At 41.5% G+C, this 21,934-nt stretch overlaps 1 protein-coding gene across 1 annotated transcript in view; it reads left to right on the forward strand.

The window, feature by feature from the left end:
* The window catches only part of NNT (nicotinamide nucleotide transhydrogenase), a 112,128-nt gene that overhangs the window by 66,504 nt on the left and 23,690 nt on the right, over nucleotides 1-21,934 (forward strand). Inside the window, exons 17-19 of the mRNA XM_004608415.2 lie at nucleotides 2,110-2,289; nucleotides 13,755-13,914; nucleotides 14,562-14,643. Coding sequence (XP_004608472.2) covers nucleotides 2,110-2,289; nucleotides 13,755-13,914; nucleotides 14,562-14,643 — 422 coding nt within the window. The remainder of the gene's footprint in view (nucleotides 1-2,109; nucleotides 2,290-13,754; nucleotides 13,915-14,561; nucleotides 14,644-21,934) is intronic.

Raw genomic sequence — 21,934 nt, forward strand, 5'->3', positions numbered from 1 at the left:
TGTATCACTGTCATCCTGTTGCTCATTGATTCGCTTGAGCAGGCACCAGTAACATCTCCATTGTGAGACTTGTTGTTACTGTTTTTGGCATATTGAATACACCACGGGTAGCTTGCCAGGCTCTGCTCTGTGGGCGAGATACTCTTGGTAGCTTGCCGGGCTCTCTGAGAGGGGTGGAGGAATCGAACCCAGGTCGGCTGTGTGCAAGGCAAACTCCCTATCTGCTGTGCTATCGCTGTGTCGCAGGTGGTTAGCTTGAAGTACTTATATGACACCAAATCATTGCACAAAATGAGGTTAATAAATCTTTATATTTAACAAGGGGAGTTCAGTGAAGCCTTTCATGACAGGCTTGTTTCTCCCCTTCCTCTCTCAATTATTTGCAGTCAGGGTATTGATTCTTGGGGTAGTCTTTAGTTGTCTGTATGTTATAGTTTAGCATTTTGTGCTGGTGTAAAGTCCTGTTACACACGGTTCTGTATTATTCTCTAAGGAATGACTTTCTGTTCATTTAATTGGTGTCTGCTTTGTAGATATACTATAAAAAATTAATCTTTAATGCTTAGCACAGTTAGATATAGAGAAGTTGCTTAACAAACTCAGAGTGCTTAATTCAGAACCACAAGACTTAAGGTATTGAAGTGGTTCTTATTTTTATGTAATTCTTAGAGTTAGTATGCAAATTTAATGTGGAAACTTTACAGTGAAGTTTACTAATAGTTCAGGAGTAGAGCATTGATTAGCATGTATGAGGTCCTGAGTTTGATCCCTGGAACTGGAAAAAACCCATACATATATATTTCATGTGAATAATAATAATCCAATTTTATTCTTATCTAGCACTGATTTTTTACTTTAGAAGAAAAATAGTTTCTATTTTTTAAATCTAGTAAGACATAAAACTGTTTCAAGGAGGCTGGAGTGATAGTACAGTGAGTAGGGCATTTGCCTTGCACTCGGCCGACCCGGGTTCAATCCCGGCATCTCATATGGTCTCCCAAGCACAGCCAGGAGTAATTCCTGAGTGCAGAGCCAGGAGTAACCCCTGAGCATTGCTGGGTGTGACCCAAAAAGCAAAAGAAAAAAATCCAAAAAAAACCCCACAAAACCTGTTTCAAAACTAACCCTTTAGAAGTATAAAATTTCAGAAACTTATCTCTGGCAGGAGATGAATTTGGGTGTATGAGAATATGCTACTAAGATAAAATATTTTGTAGACCAGTTTTAATTCTTTTGGCTATGTGATACATGCTGTATGTTCACATGGTAATGAGCTCAGGATAAGCAGAAGTATATTTTTCTTTCCACCATCTGTTTTCTTTTTTGGGCTAAGTGATATTTGGGTTGCATTATAGAGATACTGATAGTGCATTATGGAGACTCTGGATTTTGTTGTCTTCTTCCAAAGAGTACTCGTGATCGTCTCTCCTTTATTTTTTGTGGGCAGCTGATTTGAATAAAAAGTTCTGCCCCTTCTATAGTTGGGGGCTGCTGACATCTGTTACTTAATCCTTAACACGATAGCTTGGCATCTGCCCACATCGTCACAATTTAAGACTCAGCCAGAGATTGAGGCAGAGTTTATACACAAAATCTGGGCTTTCCTTTCTCTAGCCCGCTCCTCTGCAGAATTCTCTTTTTAACTTACTAGCTGCTTTAGTCATTCATCCTAAACCCTGTTCTCGAATCTTTAAACTTAAAAGACTTTGGGCTAATGTATTTTGTTTTAATGGATTCCCTTGTCAACAGTTGAGGCCCTTAGTCCAAACACCAGAAAAATGGGAAAATTCACTCCGGGCCTTTTTTTTTTTTTAGTATAGACCCTTCTCTGTTTCTGTGTGTGTGTCTGTGGGGTGGGGGGAGGGGGGCACCACGGCGCAGGGTTCATTGTAGACCATCTCATATCAGTGAGGGATGTGGTCTGATGGGAAGCCACTCAGTCACCAGTAATGGAACCCGATGAAACTTGTCCCTAAGGACATGGGTCGGCGACACAGTAAGAATCAGGATGTTAAATGGCAGAGATTTTACTTTTCTTTTCATGGATCAGTCGTTGGCCTACATTATTTTTAGGATATTAACTTGGAGCCCCACTTTGCTTTGCCCTAGGGTGTGACCTTGACGGCCGCTATTGGGGGTGCAGACATGCCTGTTGTCATCACGGTGCTGAACAGCTACTCTGGCTGGGCCCTGTGTGCCGAGGGCTTCCTGCTCAACAACAACCTGCTCACCATCGTTGGCGCCCTCATCGGCTCCTCGGGTGCCATCCTGTCCTACATCATGTGTGTGGTAAGAGAAAAGGCAGTGGGGGTGGGGGCTCCCCCAGAACCATGTTAGGGATTAGTTATTTGCAGTAACAAGGGTAATGTCAATTTGGATCTCTTCAGTAGAGAGGTCAGAGTTCTGGGGTAGGGAAATACCTTTGCAGGCCAACTTTGAAAGTATCCAGAGGTAGATAATTAGGAAAAGGAAGTTTGAAGATAAATGTTTTCTGACTGTCTTCCTTATGGACTTAAAGACTTACTGTTCTCATCTGTTGCTTTCATTTGCTTTTGCTCTGTATATTACAAATCTGTCTGGTCACACGGAATTGATTGTGACCAGACAGATTTTGATTCACAATTAACAAGTGCTTTTTACATGCAAATACGGATCGTACATTGCAGTTTGTTACTGTTTTTGTCATATTGAATATGCCACCGATAGCTTGCCAGACTCTGCCGTGCGGGTGGGATACTCTTGGTAGCTTGCTGGGCTCTCTGAGGGGATAGAGGAATCGATCAATGGAGATGTTACTGGTGCTTGCTTAAGCAAATTGATGAACAACAGGACTACAGTGCTACAGTGCTGCTTTGTAGTTTAAAAATGTACAGCAGGGTCTGGAGTGATAGTACAGCAGGTAGAGCGTTTGGGGTTTGGTCCTGGGCATCCCATATGATCCCCCAGCACCATCATACCATCATCATCATCATCATCATCATCATCATCATCATCATCCCGTTGATCGTCAAATTTCTCAAGCGGCCTCAGTAACATCTTCATTCATCCTAGCCCTGAGGTTTTAGAAGCCTCTCTTTACTTGTCCTTCCCAACGATGCCGCATTGGAGGCTCTTTTAGGGTCAGGGGAATGAGACCCAGCATTGTTACCAGTTTTGGCATATGAATACACCATGGGGAGTTTGCGAGGCTCTGCTATGTGGGCAGGAAACTCTCAGTAGCTTGCCAGGTTCTCCCAGAAGGAGAATTAGCCTATAAGATGTCTAGGCTTCCTGGAGCTTGGTTTTAAGTCTCTGGATGTTGACATTGGTGGGATTACATGGCGCCAGGGGCAGTCCCTGGTTGTGACCACCTAGCTACTGGAAAATGGGAAATCTGGGTGGAAGAGGCCCAGTCCCGATCCGAGCAGGTTTGGAGGTCTCAGCCCCGGGTCCCACACACCTGGGTTCCTCTGCTGGTACCTTCATGCATGAGCCTCATCTGAACGTGTGGAGAAGGGCCTCGAGCATGGCTGTGGCTGGGCTCCGAAGACCTCCCCCAGCACCACCAGGAATAATTCCTGAATGCAGAGCCAGGAATAACTGCTGAGTATTGCTGCGTGTGACTCCCCCACCCCCAAATAAAAGCCAAAAAGAAAAAAAAGGAGTTACATCTAAAAGTTGCCTTTCATCTTACAAGCTATGTTCTTGCTGTTTTATTACAGCACTTTAAATTTTTGCACCAGGGACTACATCATATGGGCACATAACATTTATTAACTTTCTCCCTAATGTCATACATTTTGAGGTGTGTGTGTGTGTGTGTGTGTGTGTGTGTGTGTGTGTGTGTGTGTGTGTGTTTGCAGTGCTGGGGATCAGACCTAGAAACCCAGGGCCTCACACATGCAAGGCAAGTACTCTATTGCGGAGTACTTTTCTGTGAATCTGTTTGTCTCTGAATTTCAAATTTTTCTAATTTTTTCATTCAAATTAATTTTGAGGTGTGAAAGGCATGCTTAGTGTTATGAGATCCTTCTTCCTCTCTCCCTTCCTTCTTTCCCCAGCAATGTTCAGGGTTACTCCTGGCACTGCCAGGGATAGAACCCTGGTTAGCCATGTGCAAGGCAAATGCCCTAAACATTTTACTATTGCTCTGGCCTCTCAACGTATCTTTCTTCTTACTGTCTCTTTGTTTTGGGAAAGCTGCTGATGTTTGTCGTTTCCACTGGTTATCAGTGAGTTTTGTAATGTTAGAATCAGTGTGATTTTTTTTTTTTTGAAGAAAGAAGTATTTAGCAGGACAAACACTTATCTAGCTTATTTTATTTTTACTTTCCTGTTTTGAATTCCTTCTTGGTGGCAGGAGACTGATTCGAACAATTCAGGTGGAGGTCTGAAGTGATAAGTCCAATGGGTAAGGCACTTGCCTTGCACTGGGGCTGACCTGGGTTCAATCCCTGACACTACAGAGGGTCCCTCCAGCACCTCCAGGACAGGTCCCTGAGCACAGAGCCAGGCGTAAGCTTACTGCTGAATGTGGCCTACCCCCCAAAAAAAAACAAAATAAAGCAACTCAGGTGGAGAAAAGATTCCTACTTTCCTTCTTTAATTGTAATATTAAACATTACTTTTCAGCTCAATTAAAAAAAATGTGTGTTTTTATCGACTTATCATTTATGGAATTTCAGAGGTTGACTTTGAAATTACTCTGTCCCACTAGTGAAAGATCCTGCTTTGGACTGGAGAGACAGTCTAGCAGATAGGGTGTTTGCCTTCCAGGTGGCCAATCTGAGTACCACATGTACTCAGCCCTGAACCCTGCCAGGGCTGATCCCCGAGAACGGAGCCAGGAGTAAGCCCTGAACACTATAGGGTGTCGCCAAAAACCAACCAGCCAGACAAGAACAATAAAAGACCTGCTCATTTCTCCCACAGCACCGCCCTCCCTCCCTGTGCTCTCGGATAATCACTGTAAATTTTACCGAGTCTAGGAGTTAGTTTTGAACAACTTAGAAGTTTTCCTCTGTTTCACTGAAAAATCTCATTGCAAAGTGAGTGTTGGCGTTATCTTTTTTTTTTTTTTAAATAACTGACATTTAGTTTTCTTTAACCTTATTATATTCTTTAACCTTATTTAACCTTATTATAAAAAAACAAAAGGATTTGATAGCCCAAGGTCAAAATAAGAGAAAAACTTTTTAAAAATTAAATCCCCTGAGTGGGAGTTTGTGTCTTCTATTTGAAAAGTGTCAAGCTTTGGGGTTTTAGAAATCAAATGTTCATGATTTGCATGAGGAAGAAAAATTTTATTTTGTTGTGTTAAGAGTAGTTTCCCCTAACAATGAACTTTCAGCTTAATTTGATCTTGCTTTATTTGGTAAATGACTAGCAGGGGCAACAGATTCTTATTCTTACTAAAATTGGTGGTTGGTCAAAATGCTGATTTTATTTTTATTTATTTGATTATTTTTTAAATTGAGGTATCATAGTTTATTATAGTATTGAAGTCATTTGTTTTCAGTTTTTTTTTTTTCTTTTTGGGTCACACCCAGCGATGCTCAGGGGTTACTCCTGGCTCTGCACTCAGGAATTACTCCTGGCAGTGCTTGGGGGACCATATGGGATGCCGGGGATTGAACCCGGGTCGGCCACGTGCAAGGCAAACGCCCTACCCGCTGTGCTATCGCTCCGGCCCCTGTTTTCAGTTTTAACTGGGAAGATTTTAATCTTAGGAAAGCCAGTCTACTGCTGATACGAGGAGGACAGGCCTTGTATATAGTTCTTAGAGTGTCATCATGGTTTTTTATTTTTTTTAAGTGGTCCTTCCTTCCTTCCTTCCTTCCTTCCTTCCTTCCTTCCTTCCTTCCTTCCTTCCTTCCTTCCTTCCTTCCTTCCTTCCTTCCTTCCTTCCTTCCTTCCTTCCTTCCTTCCTTCCTCCCTCCCTCCCTCCCTCCCTCCCTCCCTTCCTCTCTTCCTTCCTTCCTTACTTGTGTTTGGGCCACACCTGATAATGCTCAGAGGTTACTCCTGGCACTGCTCAGGAGACTGTAAGAGATACCAGGGATTCAACTCGGATTGACTGTGTGCAGGTTAAGCGCCCTACCCACTGTAGTATCTCTCTGGACCCCTTAAATAATTTTCTATTTTATCAATTTTGTTTTATTTTAGGCACTGTGGTTTACAATACTGTTAATGGTAGGATCTTAAAGCATTTAAAGCATTTTAGTACCACACCCTCCACCAGAGCTTCTGCTTCTTTCCACAATTGTTTCCGTGTCATCCCCTCCCCCATTGGATTTTTTTCCCACTCCTAAACCCTATGCCCTTCCATGGTAACACTGTAGCACTGTCTTCCGGTTGTTCATGGATTTGCTCCATCTCCATTGTAAGCTTCCTAATGTAGACAAGTCAGTTTCTGTTGCCTTTTGACCACTTATTATTCCCCTACTAAGTATCATTATATCTTGCATATGAGAGAGACTATTTTGTCTCTCTTCTGAGTAAGTATGATACTCAGCATGATACTCTTCAGATCCTTCCACGTAGTAATAAGCTGCATGATTTCATCTTTTCTTATAGTCAAATTTCTTATTGTCAATTTTTCTTATAGTTATCTTTTCTTATACCTAATTTCTTAAAATCAAATTTGTGGTTGGTCAAAATACTGATTTTATTTTTATTAATTTGATTATTTTAACAATTTTATTTATTTTATGTATTTTTATGTCCATTATTCATTTTTATTTTATTTTACTTGTTTTTTATATCCATTATGTATATGTACTATTGTTTTTTTGTCTAGTCATATGTTCTTGGACACTTGTCTTTTTAGATTTTGGCTATTGTGAGTATTAAAAGTGCAAATGACTTTTCTGTATAGTCTTTGGGCAGTTGGGGTAGATGCCAAGAAGTGGAAGCTGAATTCCTGCACTCAGAATTACTCCTGGTGGTGCTCGGGGGGACCATATGAGATGCTGGGAATCGAACCGGGTCAGCTGCGTGCAAGGCAAATGCCCTACCTGCTGTGCTATTGCACCAGCCCTTGTATATCTTCTTTGAGTAAATTTATGTTCATCTCTTCCCCCTATTTTATTATTATTATTATTATTATTATTATTTTGTTGTTATATTATCAGTGCTCTACCATGCTTTATATAGCTTGGCTATTAACCCTTTATCAGATGAGTGGTGGGTAAATGGTTTTCTTTCTCTTTACTTTTTGGTTCTTCCAAGTAGTGCTCAGGACCACTAGGGTTCCCCCCCACCCCCCCAACCCAGTGACCCTTAGCCAGCCTAGCTTTTGGTGCAGTGTGGAGGCCTGAGGGTTTGGTGCTGCTCAGGCTCCGTGGTGCTGGCATGGCTTGGGGACCCTGGTGCCAGGGTCGATCATGTGCAAGACACGCACCTTCAGCCCTGCACTCTCTCTCTGGCCCTTCAAATTATTTTCAGTTCCTTTTAAAAAAAAATAAATTGAAGTAATCTGACAATATGCACTTTCAGTGTGCATTGCTTAAAAAAAAAAAAACCAGTGTGCATGTACTATACCAGATTTATCCCCGAAGTCCCAATTCTTTCACCGGATAATCACCATTTTTTTTTTTTTACCCTGTTTGCCTGCCTGTCTCTTCTTCCGCCTTCCCTCTGGTAACCACTAATTGATCTGATAGTCTAAAAGTTCATTTTTATTTTACCCACTTGTTTGGCTGCTCCATATACCACATACGAGGGAACTCATAAGTATTTTCCAAGTTTCTGTCTCTGTTTCTTTTATTTTCTTCCTTTCCCTTCATTTGGTTTCGTTTATTGTTGTTTACAGGAACTGCAGTCAGTCTCACAATGACGCTCTTTCAATAACAGGAACTGGACTAAGGTAGAAGATGAACTTGTTGAAAGTCTGCTTTTATGTAGACTTCTGTGATGATATCATTCTTTTTTTTTTTTTTTCTGAATTTTGGACCACACCCGTTAGTGCTCGGGGCTTACTCCTGGCTCTGCCTTCAGGGATCACTTCTACTGGAGCTCAAGGGGCCATATGCGGTCCTGGGGGTTGAACCCAGGTCAGCCCCGTGTGAGGCAAGCGCCCTACCCGCTCTACTAACTCTCTGGCCCAGTCTCTTCACTTCTTTCTGTTTTATATTTCTCGATGGATTTTCTCAAGTTCTGTTTTTGTTCTTTTTCTATGCTTCAGATATGGCATTTACTGTCTACATGCTCTACATTCTTTTTTCTTATGCTGTATGTGGGGTTAAGGTTTTTTTTTCTTGGGGGACCTTCAAGCAATGTCCAGGAGCCTGGGGGTTGGACACGGGTAGGGCTACCCCCAGTTGTGCGGGTGTGGGGTGTGTGGTGTTGGGATCTAGCCTCTCGCCTAGGCTTTGAAAGTCATGTGCTTTAGCATTTTTTGCTACCTCCCCTGCCCTAACAAATTTTTGGGGGGGAATTGGCTCCCAAACAGTGCTCGGAGTGCCACTTCTAGTGATACTCGGCCAAGCAGGCCAACAGTTCACAGGGATATGGTGATGCTTTCCTATCCTATGTACAGGGTTATTCCACAGGGTTATTCCAGAGTACTGGGGCGGCATCTGATGCAGGGGAATGAACAGTGATACACATTGTATTAATTTGGAATCAAGGACCGTTGGTCCTTTTAGTTTTTACATGTGTATGGTAAAGTATATTGTATTAATTTTCTCAGTAACAATTTTCTGATTTTCTAACTAAAAGTTCTTAGTGACTACGTTATTATGCCATATAGACATCAAAAATTTATCCAGATTCTTATTGTTAATTGTCTTTAACTTTCTTTTTTGCTACATTAATCTTCCTTTGCTATTGTTGATCATTTCTGTAGGACAGATTATTAGATCAAAGGGAGCACATCTTGGGGCCAGAGTGATAGTACAACGGGTAGGGGGCTTGCCTTGCATGTGAACCTGAGTTCAATCCCCAGCATCCCAGTAACGATCCCTGCATACTGTAGGAGTGGTCCCTGAGCACAGAGCCAGCAGTAATCCCTGAGAATTGCTGTGTGTATTCCCCTTCCCCCCAAATAAAACCAAATAAACTAAGGGAGTGTGTTGTTGTTGTTGTTTTGGCTCTTGGGATTGTTACACTGATCTCCACAAAGGATCAGTCAAAAGTCAAAGCTCTAGCCAGTGACACCTGGAGTCATAGGTTTGTCGCACCCTTTCAAACCTTTCATCAACCTGCATCTTATTACAAAGCAAGACTGCAACAAAAAAAAACCTGCCATACTTTTAATTGTTTTAAAAAATTGAATCACCATGAGATGATTCAGTGGTATACAGTTAAGAGTTGTTCATGATTGAAAGTCATATTTTTTTATTTTGAAGGTGTACATTTTCTTTCCTTCTAAATTTTTCTGATTTTTGACTTTTCACACAAATCTTCATTGCTTATTAGCTTATGCTACCTTATTCTAAGAAATTGTCTCTTCGTGCTAGTACTTAGCTACTTGGGGGGGGTGTTGTCAAATAATAATAAAAATGAACTTGTCAGTGAGCATAGTGCAATATTACAGGCCTTATGGGGGTGCTTTGCAAATCATTTCTGACAGTGACTATCACTGTCACTGTCATCTTGTTGCTCATCCATTTGCTCGAGTGGGCACCAGTAACGTCTCCATTTTGAGACTTGTTGTTACAGTTTTTGGCATATCGAATACACTAGGGATAGCTTGCCAGGCTCTGCCAAGCGAGCGGGATACTCTCGGTAGCTTGCTGGGCTCTCTGAGAGGGACGGAGGAATCGAACTCGGTTGGCTGCATGCAAGGCAAATGCCCTACCCGCTGTGCTATCGCTCCAGCCAGTTTGCAAAGCACTGGACTGGAGCAATATAGCACAGCAGGTAATGTTCATTTCACACTATATTTGTAAAATGAATATTAGATAAATATTTTGTTAGCTCTTTTTATATTTGGAATTCTTTCCAGCTGGGTATGATAACAGGTATATTACTACATGGCAATTTATATTAATTGACTAGTATTTTTTTGTTGTTGTTATTGGCTTATACCTGACAGTGCTCATGGTTACTCCTGGCTCTGTGCTCAGGGATCACACCTAGCAGGGCTTGAGCGACTCTGTGGGGCTCTGGAGATCGAGTCCAGGTTGTGTATGTATAAGACAGATGCCCTAGCTGCTGTCCTGTCGCTCTGACCCCAAGTATATTTACCTTCATTATTTATCGGGGGAACCATACAAGTCCCAACCCACACAGAATGGTTTTATTATGTGCAAGGGAATGGAATGCTCCCCAAGTGGCTAATCAGCAGTCCCTAAAATTGAATTTGTTCTGACAGAGAATTCTTTTGGGTGTCCGCTGAGCTAATTCCGTGGTTACACAATACTCCAGTATTATAAAAACTAAAAAATGTTGAGTCTCCAAACCACCAGCTCAAATGAATGGTTTGTTTTGTATCCAGATGTCCTATCGGCAAACCTCTTCAGGATTTTACAGTCCATCCACTTGAGAGAGTGTCCAGATTGCCTAGGAACTTGAGGGCTTGCAAAAATGGACAGTATTTGGGGAATAATTTTTCAAATTTCTGTACTTTGCTGCCAGTTTCCAAATGAAAATCAAGTGGATCAAAACCAGACCCCCAAAAATGCACATTTTTGGCCTTATAATCAATTAATTAGCACCTACCAAGTATTAAAATATGGGAGGCTCGTCAGTGATATATGTTATTATTACTTTGCTTTTGTCTATTTTATAACTTTGCCTTTGTTTTCAGATTTGTTTCTTACAGTTTTCTTGGAATGAAGTGGATTAGGGGTTTCTTTAATGTAGCATACAATGTTCATTATAGGCTTTAATAACTTAAAAGGAACAGTTTTGGACAGTGTTGCAAATACTTTTTGTCTTGGAAGCTGGGAACTCGCCAGTGTGTGGATCAGTGGTCACAAAATACTTCATTAATCATGTAAGAAAAAAAAAGAAAGAAAAACAAAACAAAGCCCTAAACCCTAAACATTTGTTGAAAAAATGATGTTGCAATGGTAAATTCAGAGATGAAAAATAATTTAGTTTTTAAGAGACCACATGGAATTAGCTTGATGGTGATATAATTGTGGATACATGTTTTAACAAGTTGACTTCAATTGTTAAACTACTGTGTTAAACTACTTTTTTTTTTCCCTCCTGAAAATGCCAATCAGAAGTGGGCACACATTAATAAAATGTTCTCAGAAACGCTTTCCTTCTCCATCAGTTTTATAGGCAACAAAGAATAGTGCTTTGAGTTAAATTGGAATTGAACAGTCCCATCCTTTACATTGTACCTCTACCTCACATTTCTTTTTTGTTATCTGTTTGTTATCTGTCTGTCTTTGGACTGTGATGCTCAACTGAAGGAGCCTTCTGTACTTCTAAACTTTTTTCTGAAGTTATGCGTGACACCTTTGTCCTTCTGTGAAATAGTAGAATCCCTTGGTAAGGGCACAACTGCATCAGCATATATTTTCAGTAATTTAATTTAAGAACCCTGTCGCTCAAAACTATAAAAGATTGATCAAAATCGACAAGAGTTGAAATGAAGTTTCAGGTATGACTATTAGGATTTCCGGTAGGCCGTACATGTACATATAAGAAGTTGTATTAGAATTAAGATCTTCATGTCCCATCATTACAGTGAACTGAATTGCAGGTGCTACTTGTTTGTTTTTTTTCTTCTTGGGTCACACCTGGCGATGCACAGGGGTTATTCCTGGCTCTGCACTCGGGAATTACTCCTGGTGGTGCTCGGGGGACCATAGGGGATGCTGGGAATCGAACCTGGGTCAGCCGCATGCAAGGCAAACATCCTTATCGCTCCAGCCCTGCAGGCGCTACTTGAATTCTTCTCTGATACTCCCATGTGTTATTTCTTTACACATCAAGATACTTGGATGTTTTAAATGCATCCTAGTCTTAGCATTACCAGACTTTGTACTCTGTAAAATGTGAATTATGTATGTGTGAGATAATAGCTCATCTAGGTTGAAAGAATTTTTAAAATTCTGACATTTGAATTCATCACCTTTGAAACTTTGATGTGCTACCTGCAGTCACATGGGTCTCTGCTCCTCCCCATTCTTTTTCTCCCCGCCTTTCTTGTTCTCCCTTCTGCACTCTCTCTTTCTCCCCCCTCCCCTCTCTCTCTCTCCAGGGGCAGAGCAGACAAGGCTCTCTCTATGTGGCAGGAGGGTTGGGGGATGGTTTAATTTTTTTTCCTCTTACTACTGAAGATCTTGGATTTTTAATTTTCAATAATACCTCTAAATAATAAAGAGCTATTTAAACTACTAGATTAACATTTATATAATTTTTAAATAGTATAAAATTTATTTTTAATAAAATCTTATCTAAAGTGTTAGAGTGACACTTATATAACTTTTCAATAGTATAAACAATGACTTACAGATCTGTCATACCATCATTAAAATAGGGTGCAATAATTTTGGAGTTTTTCCCCTATTGTAATACGTTTAGTTATTATAATGACTACTTTGATCATATACGGTGATTTAAATTATTAAAATTTGATGGCGTTAATAATATTTGATTTCATAAAACATCTCACTTCTTTTCCTTTGACGATCCTACCTCCAGAGGTCTGTAAGCAGATTACTTCCAACAGCATATCAGTTTTTGTCATTTCATTTGGAGAGTAGTAAGTGAGCAGTATGCAGTGAGAAGTGCCTCCCTCTTTTTAATCCCTGAAATTAATTCTTTCTCTAATTAAAAAAGTGTGTGTAAGTTTTAATGAGACCTAGTATACCCCTGCTTGCCGTTTTGGAAGTGAAATATCTTTGAAGGCTAAGTCTGTCACTTCTGTTGTATTTTTGTTGTTATTTTTGTTTGGGGGCCACACCCGACTAATTCAGGCTTTGTACTCAGGAATTACTCCTGGGGAGCTCAGGGGACCATATGGGATGCTGGAGATCCAACCTGGGTCGGCCACGTGCATGCCCTACCCCTTGTGCAGCCCCACTTGCATTTCAGTCAGTTGATTTGAAAATTATTCCAAAATCCTTTTTTGTCCCGTGACAGCAGAGGGCAGCAGAGTTCTAAGTGAAACGGACTTTTTTTGATTCCGCTGTTGTCTTTGACATTTTAAACTGGTAACAGAATTCATGTAGGATCCCCTCATAAAATTTCTTTCCCCTGTCATTCTCTTTTATTCTGGTAAACTACACATAAATATGAAAGTAGAACTTTTCTATTAAGTGTGCATACAGTAATAACCAGCCCAGTAATAAAATTTCCTTAATTTTTTATGCTGCTGGTGGCTTTTTCATTTAAATTCTTTTCAAAAGATGTACTCTTACTGAAAAATTTCTCAATGTGCACTTGATTTTATAGGGAAAAAATATGCAATTTCCTGAATTTTTTTCCCATCTAGAATTTTGAAATAATTTCCAGAAACTAGGGTCTGGAATGATAGGGTCTGGAATGATACAACAGGTAGGGTGTGCCTTGCACACAGCTGACCTGGGTTCAATCCCTGTCATCCCATATGGTCCCTCACGCACTGCCAGTAGTAATTCCTGAGTGCAAAGCCAGTAGTAAGCCCTGAGCACTTCTGAGCACAACAACAACAAAAAAAAAAAAAAAAAAAAAGAAAGAAAGAAGGAAAAAGGAAACTGGATCAAATTAATTTGGTTAAACTATTTTAGATAACAATTCCTTAATGATATGAATTTTTTTTAATGTAACCTTATACCCTTAAAAAGGATGTGCATTAAACTCTTACAGCTGATACTTTTGTTTTACAGGCAATGAATCGCTCCCTTGCTAATGTTATTCTTGGAGGCTATGGCACCACATCAACAGCTGGTGGAAAGCCCATGGAAATTTCTGGTACACATACAGAAATCAACCTTGACAATGCGATTGATATGATTCGAGAGGCTAATAGCATTATTATTACTCCAGGTAAAAACAAACCCTGTAATAGAAATAACCTGTAATAGAATTGACCATATTAAAAAGAATAGCCATGGATATATACAGTCAGGGGTAGAATGCATGTTTACATATGTGACGCTTTGGGACCCGGGTTCAGTTTCTAGCACCACATACTAAAAACCTACGTAAAACACTTTCTCGGTTTTGGATCACTCCTGGCAGTGCTTAGGGGACTATACAGGGTGCCGGGAATTGAGCCCGGGTCAGCCACATGCAAGGTAAGCCCCCTACCCACTGTACTATTGCTTCAGCCCCTGAAGTAACTTTTAAGTAAAAAGATTTTGGTCTGGGAGCTGCAATATCTTGACTTCTTAATTTTGCCTTGAACAGTTGGCATGGCATTGGCCAAGGCCTCCTGTTTCTCTAGACCTCAGTTCCCTAATATTCGGGAAGGTTACTTGACTCTTCACGCTGATCATACTGTGCTGTGGTATAGCAGGCAAGATCTGGTTTCATGTTAAGATTTTAGCTATCCTAGGGCTTGTCTCTAAGGAAAATCCATTGATTGGATATCTGGATGGTTGGTTGGTTATACATTACACTATAAAAAAGCATCTTCCACCCCCCTCCCCAGCATAAAACACATCCTTTTGTGTTCTTTCTGCTCCTGTTAGGCTATGGTCTGTGTGCAGCCAAAGCTCAGTATCCGATCGCGGAATTGGTAAAGATGCTCACTGAACAGGGGAAAAAAGTCAGGTAAGTACTTTCTGCACAAGACTTGTAGAATGTGTGTATACGTGTGAGTGTGAGTGTGAGTGTGTGTGTGTGTGTGTGTGTGTGTGTGTGTGTGTGTGATTCTCAGCCAGCCTGGCTGGCTGGCTGAATGCCAAGGTCAGGATACAGTGCTAGGGCCTCCAGGTTGACCCCAAAGGATCAGCAGTGTTGACCACATGCACTAGGTGCCTTTCTGTTTTTGCCACACTTCATGGTGCTAATGGCTTATTCCTGGCTCAGTGTTCAGGGACCACTTTGGAAGGGGTTCAGGGGCCCATAAATGGTGCTGGGGAGTGCACCCAGGTTGGCTGAGTGTGAAGCATGTAAATGCCTTACCTGCTGTACTATCTCTTCAGGCCCAGGGACTGTGTCTTAAAGTATAGTTTGAATGTGAAATAATTAGGCAAATGGATGAAGTTGCTGCAGAAAACTTTTGCTTTTTTTTTTGGTCATACCTGGCGATGCTTAGGGATTACTCCTGGTGGTACTAGGGGACCATACGAGATGCTGGAGATTGAACCCAGGTCAGCTGCTTGCAAGGCAAATGCCCTACCTACTGTACTATAGCTCTATCCCCCAGAAAGCTATTCTTACCTCAGTCTTACTACTTTTTTGTTGTCTATAATGCCATCAAAACTCAATAGGACTCCTTTTAGTTTTGGAGATTTTTGACTAAATTCTTGAATATTTTACATGAAATTTGCAACTAAATTTTGGTTTTCAGACTCAATTTTTGCATCAGAGCTTTCTACTAAATTCTTGGATATTCATTAGTAAATAGCCTGCTGTTTCTCCGTGCCTTGATTGGTGGAGGAAGACCAAGAAAGGTTTCTGGGCCATAGTAACTTGTGTCCATTTTGGGTTTTTCTTGTTTCCACTGAAGAAAAATATCTCCCATTTGAGGCCTCTGGAGTGTTAGCCTGTGGACTGGCTGATGTCTTCCTGATCTCACTGTAGTACTCTTGGTCAGAAAAAGATCTCTGAATGTGACTTGGGAAGTTTGCAGCCTTTGGGATAGGAATAGAGCAGGAGCTGCTCCTGGCATTTGCCCTTAGGGCCCTAGACTTTGCTCCCCAGAAGGTGGTGGGCAGAATGACAAAGTCGAGGATTCTTCACTGACCTTGGATACAAGGTTTGAGAGCATTCTCCTAAGGCCCCAGGAAAGGAGCCCTTGCAGAACTTTGTATCCTTCTTGACGTTTGCCTTGCATGTGACTGACCTGGGTTCTATCCCCAGCAACTACCATATAGTCCCCTGAGCACCACCAGGAGCGATTCCTGAGTGCAGAGCCAGGAATGACTCCTGAGCATCTCCAGGTGTGGCCCCCAAACAAAAACAACAAAAAAGAACTTTTTACCCTTCCTGCTCACCCTCTCCCACCCCTCCCCTGGGATTCTGCTGTCAGGAGTCAGGGGACCCTCTGGTGTTACCGCCGGGTGTAACGGCTGCATCACTAGCAGTTTCATGGACATGCTGTCCAAGTTAGGGAGACAACTCTATTATTAAATGAAATCAGTTTATTCATCAGGATGTTAGTGAGTGTTGGTGAAACTGTTAATGTCTGCTAATAAAAATGACTATTAGATGTTAACATGACCCCATTGCCTGGGGCAAAAGATGATAAAATTAGTCTAATCATATGTCTTAAACTAGTCTGAGTATCTGTGCCAGACCAGCTGAAAATTCCTGGTTTTTGGTTGGATGTTTCAGCAGTTATTGGTGGAAAGAGGTGTGGAAGCTGAAATCAGAGGTATCTAAACTGTTTGATGTCAGGAATGAGATTTGTTGCATTTTCTTTTCTCCTTTTGATCTCCCTCCCTTTTCTGCATTCTACCTTCCTGCACTCTGTAGTTCTTTTTTTTCCCCCTTCAAATACAGAGTTAAAGTAATTTTTTTTTTTTTTTTTTTTTTTTTGCTTTTTGGGTCACACCTGGCAATGCACAGGGGTTACTCCTGGTTCTACACTCAGGAATTACTCCTGGCGGTGCTCAGGGGACCATATGGGATGCTGGAAATCGAACCCGGGTCGGCTGCATGCAAGGCAAACACCCTACCCGCTGTGCTATCGCTCCAGCCCCTAAAGTAACTTTTTTTTTTTGTGGTAGAAGCAGCATTACTGTGATGTAGATAGTTTCCATGTTGGGTGATAATCTTAGGGGAATTGAAGATAGATGATGAGAAAAATCACTGAGTTTAACTCCATTTCACTTTTATTTTTCTTGGTCTTCCAAGAGATGGTCGAGGGTGCAGGGGCCTCTTGTGGGGATGGTTGGCCAACTGGCTGATGGGTTCCGTGTGTAACGGCCAGATGATGACATGCTGCTTGGGTCCTGCAGTGCCAGGGTTGACCAGGGTAAACCTGGTGTTGCTCACGGAGCCTGCAGGCCTATATCCGATGGTGCTGGTGCGAAGCGTGGCCAGAAATTGATCTGGAGCCCTGTGTAGTCAAAGCAGGCACCCCTCACCCATGTGCTATCTCCTGGCCCTGGCTTTATATATTTTAATTTTCACATAAGAAGTTTTCTTTGACTCCTGTTTTCAAACAGAATATTAAACTGTGCTGCCCTTTTCGTCAGAGCCTTGCCATACAGAGCGTTTGCAGACGTACACGTGGAAAAAGATGTGTTAAAGAACCTTTTTATGATTTTTCTAAAATAAAAGATAAATTGTTTTTCTTTATTCAATCCACATGCGAAAAAGTCCAATGTATTAGTAACGCCTCCTATCACCACGTAAATGTTTAGGAGATGAGTGGCAATCATAATAAAACAGAGAGAGATGGCTTTCACGCCTCAGCCCTCCTTAGGGAAGGGAATGATTACTTTGAAATGCTTCTCCAGTTACCAGAGATCAACCTAGGTTAACCACACATCTTGAAAGAGCAGTACAGTGCTGGAAAGGTGGATGCAAAGTTGATTGGGGAGCTTGGAGGAAGACAGGTTGAGTGGGAGAAATAAGAGGGAGGGATAGAAGAAAGTGATCTGAAAAGAAAAGGATAAAAAGAATGAATTTCTGGTTCTGACCTGATTTAAAACTTTAATTTTATATTATGAGGACATCATATAACCACCATCTTACTGTAATTTCTCTCTTACATCACCTGGACAAAGGAATGATTCAAAATTTATGGGAGACATTTAAGCAGATATGAGTAGATTTTTCAGTTCCAGTTAACTCTTTTCTTGAGGTAATTTTGTGACTAGAACATACTTTTCATGAAAAAGCTCTTCAGTTCATGTACTTGAAATTTGTTCATTTAGAGTATTAATAAAATTATTAATGACTGGAGCGATAGCACAGCGGGTAGGGCATTTGCACACAGCTGACCCGGGTTTGATTCCTTCTCCCCTCTCGGAGAACCCAGCAAGCTACTGAGAGTATCCAGCCTGCATGGAAGAGCCTGGCAAGCTACCCGTGGCGTATTCGATATGCCAAAAACAGTAACAACAAGTCTCACGATGGAGACGTTCCTGGTGCCCACTCAAGCAAATTGATGAACAACGGGACGCAGTGCTACATTAATGATTGTTATGTAGGATCAGAAATTCTGATTTCTTTATTTATGAGCTTAGAAAAGGTAACCATTCAGGGAGCTGCAGCGATAGTATAGGGTGTAGGCACTTGGCCTTGCACGTGGCTCGCCTGGTTCCATCTCTGGCATCCCATATGTTCTTCCAAGCACTGCCAGAAGTAATTCCTGCATGCAGAGCCAGGAATAACCCCCAAATAAGTACTTTTTTTTCTAAAAAAAGAAGCTAGCCATTCATATTGCTGTTTCATGTGAAAAATGAAATTTTGTATTATTGTATGATAGGATTTTTTGGGGGTGCTTTTGACATACTCCTGGTTCTGGGCTCAGGGGTCATTTCTGATGTAGTTCTGGGGACTACAAGTGGCATCTTGATGCCTGTACTATCTCTCCAGCCTCATATATGACAGTTTTAAACTATAATATGTTGAACTTTCACCCTGAGCATTGGAACATGTCTTGCAAAGATCACATATGAGTTAAATGCAAGAGAACATGTTAGTATCATATTGCAAACCTGATGACAGGAGATGGTCACATTTGCCTTTCTAGCTTCTGTGTGGTATTTAAAAAAATTACTTAAATAGGTAATCAGTGAAAGAATCTTGACTTATGTATATCATATTTTCATAGAAGTGCAGATATTCTTGGGGAGGTTAGTGATAGTGTGCATATTTAGATGCTGGCTTTTTTAAAGAGGCAAATGTCTGAACAAGAGATGGCTATAGTGGTTACCTCGTATTGTAATGAAATAAATCTGTATTTACAGTTTGCAGTAATTGAGGCCTTTCATCACTCTGGAGCTCCCACGGTGTTCATTGAGCACAGCTGCTGGACCTCTGGTTTTAGTCGATCTTTGTGCCTCAGGATCCCGGCATGCCCAGCATCCAGATGTGGTGACATATTTGCACACATCCCCCGTGGAAATGTGCCAGTGTGGACATACGATTGTCATCAATTAGTTATGCCCAAGTGGTGCCAAGAAAAATTGCATCTGTCATGCAGTCTGTCTGGCTTCATGGCCCCTGATTGATTTAGAGACACTCCTGTTTTCCTTTACTTTGGCCATAGTCATAACATGCTCCCAGAGAGCTGAGATTATATAACACAGCACATGACATGACATGACATGACCAGAGCTCATTTCTGAAAGCCTGAGCATCCACTGACCTGGCCATCTCCCGTGGCCTGGTTGTCTTTGCATTCCCATCACCGAGAGCCCTCTGCTACTCTCCTAACTTTTGCTCCATCTCTAAAATGATTTTACTACAAAAATCTCAGCAGAATGCTGACTCTCTGGGTGTTTATTTTCCAATCTTTGCATGTATGTTGTAGGCTTTAAAATATATATATAGGGCTGGAGTGATAGCACAGCGGGTAGGGTGTTTGCCTTGCACGCGGCCGACCCAGGTTCAAATCCCAGCATCCCATATGGTCCCCTGAGCACCGCCAGGGCTAATTCCTGAGTGCATGAGCCAGGAATGACCCCTGTGCATTGCCGGGTGTGACCCAAAAAGCAAAAAAAAATATATATATATATATATATGTATATATAAAGCAGAGGTGGTGTCCCCAATGAATAATTCTTTGAAAGAGATACATTTTGTTTTCCTTTTGAAACTAATCTCTGCTTGATTTTCTTTGTAGAAAGTATTATGACTTTGATTGTCACAGAAAGTTTTGAATTTATAAAACCATATGCAACTCTTTTTTTTGAAGGACTAATGTTGTGTAATGCTTTCATGTTAATATATTCAAGTGTATATTTTTTATTGGAAATTTCTTTTGTTTTGGTTTTGGGCCAACCTGGTTGTGCTCATGACTTACTCCTAGCTCTGTGCTCAGGAATCAATCCTAGCGGAGATGAGCGAATCATATAGGGTCCCAGAGATCATACCTGAGCTGGCCTTGTGCAAGGCAAGCATTCTGCCTTCTGTACTATCTCTCCAGCCCCACAACTATATCTTTTTTTAATTAATGATTGATTAATTTAGAAAAAATTGTTTTCTAAATTCTCACAATGCTAGTATATAATGCCTGGTTCCTCTCTAAAAAATGTATAGTTCTAAAAGGTTCTCCAAATATTTAGGCAAATGCATCAGTAGATGAATTCCACCCACTGTGACAATCTTCTAAGATGACTGGAGTAGAAATAGTGTGGGGGGCATAGAAAGAATGTATGGGGGTAAGGTGCAAAACAAAAGTAGAAATGGACATGGTATAGGAATGTAGTGGAGAGGTTATCTCTTCAGGGAACATTGGAAAACATTTTCTTCTTCTTCTTCTTCTTTTTAAAATAGGGGCCATACCTGGCATTGGAGGCCTGAGACCACTCCTGGCAGAGCTTGGGCCGGTGGTGTTCTGGGGCTGTAGCTGAGACTGGTCATGTGGTACTGGGGATTGAACTCAGGGACTTGTGTGTGCTGGACATGTACTCTTATCACATGAGCTAGTTTCCTGGCCTTGAACCTTTTTGGGTTTTTGGCCTTCCCAAGTGTTCAGGGACCCTGTGCTGACTTCCAGTGTACTCTGTCAACGAGGCTGGTGGTTCAGAGTAAAGGCCTGAGGATGCTGCCGAGGACAACCAAGTCACTGCAGCAGTACTGGGTCTCAGGATCATATCGGCGGGTGGTGCTTGGGAATGGCTGACGATACAGTGCTGATGATTGAATCAGAAATACGTGTGCTACTCATCTATGGTATATAGAATAACAGAGTGGGAGACTAACACCCAAGAACTGTAGAAATAAGTACCAGGAGGTTGACTCCATGGCTTCGAGGCTGGCCTCACGTTCCGGGGAAAGGTCAACTCAGAAGCGATCACCAACTACATTGTAGTCGAAGGCCATGTGGGGGAAGGGAGTTGCGGGCTGAATGAGGGCTAGAGACTGAGCACAGCGGCCACTCAACACCTTTATTGCAAACCACAACAGCTAATTAGAGAGAGAAAACAGAAGGGAATGCCTTGCCACAGTGGCAGGGTGGGGTGGGGGGGAGATGGGATTGGGGAGGGTGGGAGGGACACTGGGTTTACGGGTGGTGGAGAATGGGCACTGGTGAAGGGATGGGTTCCCAAACTTTGTATGAGGGAAGTATAAGCACAAAAGTGTATAAATCTGTAACTGTACCCTCACGGTGATTCTCTAATTAAAAATAAATAAATTTAAAAAAAAAAAAAAGAAATACGTGTGCTATCTCCTTGGCCCAGGTCCTTAATTTTTGTATTGGGGACACAATTGGTGGTACTCAAGGCTTACTCCTGGCTCTTTGAATAAGGATCACTCCTGGTGGTGTTCAGGGACCATAAACAGAATCAAAAATGGGTGAGCCATGTGCAAGGCAAGCACCCTACCTGAAATCCTTAAACTTTTTTTTTTTTTGGTGTTTGGGCCACATCTGACAATGCTCAGGGGTTACTCCTGGCTCTGCACGCAGAAATTACTCCTGGTGGTGCTCTGGGAGCCATATGGGATGCCATGGATTGACTCCAGGTTTGCTGCATACAGAACAAGCCCCTACCTGCTGTACTCTCTCTCCAGCCCCAACAACCCTTAAACTTTTTATGCTCTTTGTAACGTAGTTTTTACATGCCTTAAGAAAATCAGTATTAATTTTTTTCATTCTTTCTAAAAATATCTAGCTGCCTGTGGTATTTTATAGTTTATCAACGTTTTGTAGTCTTGTGTACACACAGTTTTCGGTAAATAAGTGCTATTTTTGCTAAGAAATTCATTCCTTGAAGAT

The sequence above is a fragment of the Sorex araneus genome, chromosome 1, assembly GCF_027595985.1.
Source record: "Sorex araneus isolate mSorAra2 chromosome 1, mSorAra2.pri, whole genome shotgun sequence".
NCBI classification, from domain to species: domain Eukaryota; kingdom Metazoa; phylum Chordata; class Mammalia; order Eulipotyphla; family Soricidae; genus Sorex; species Sorex araneus.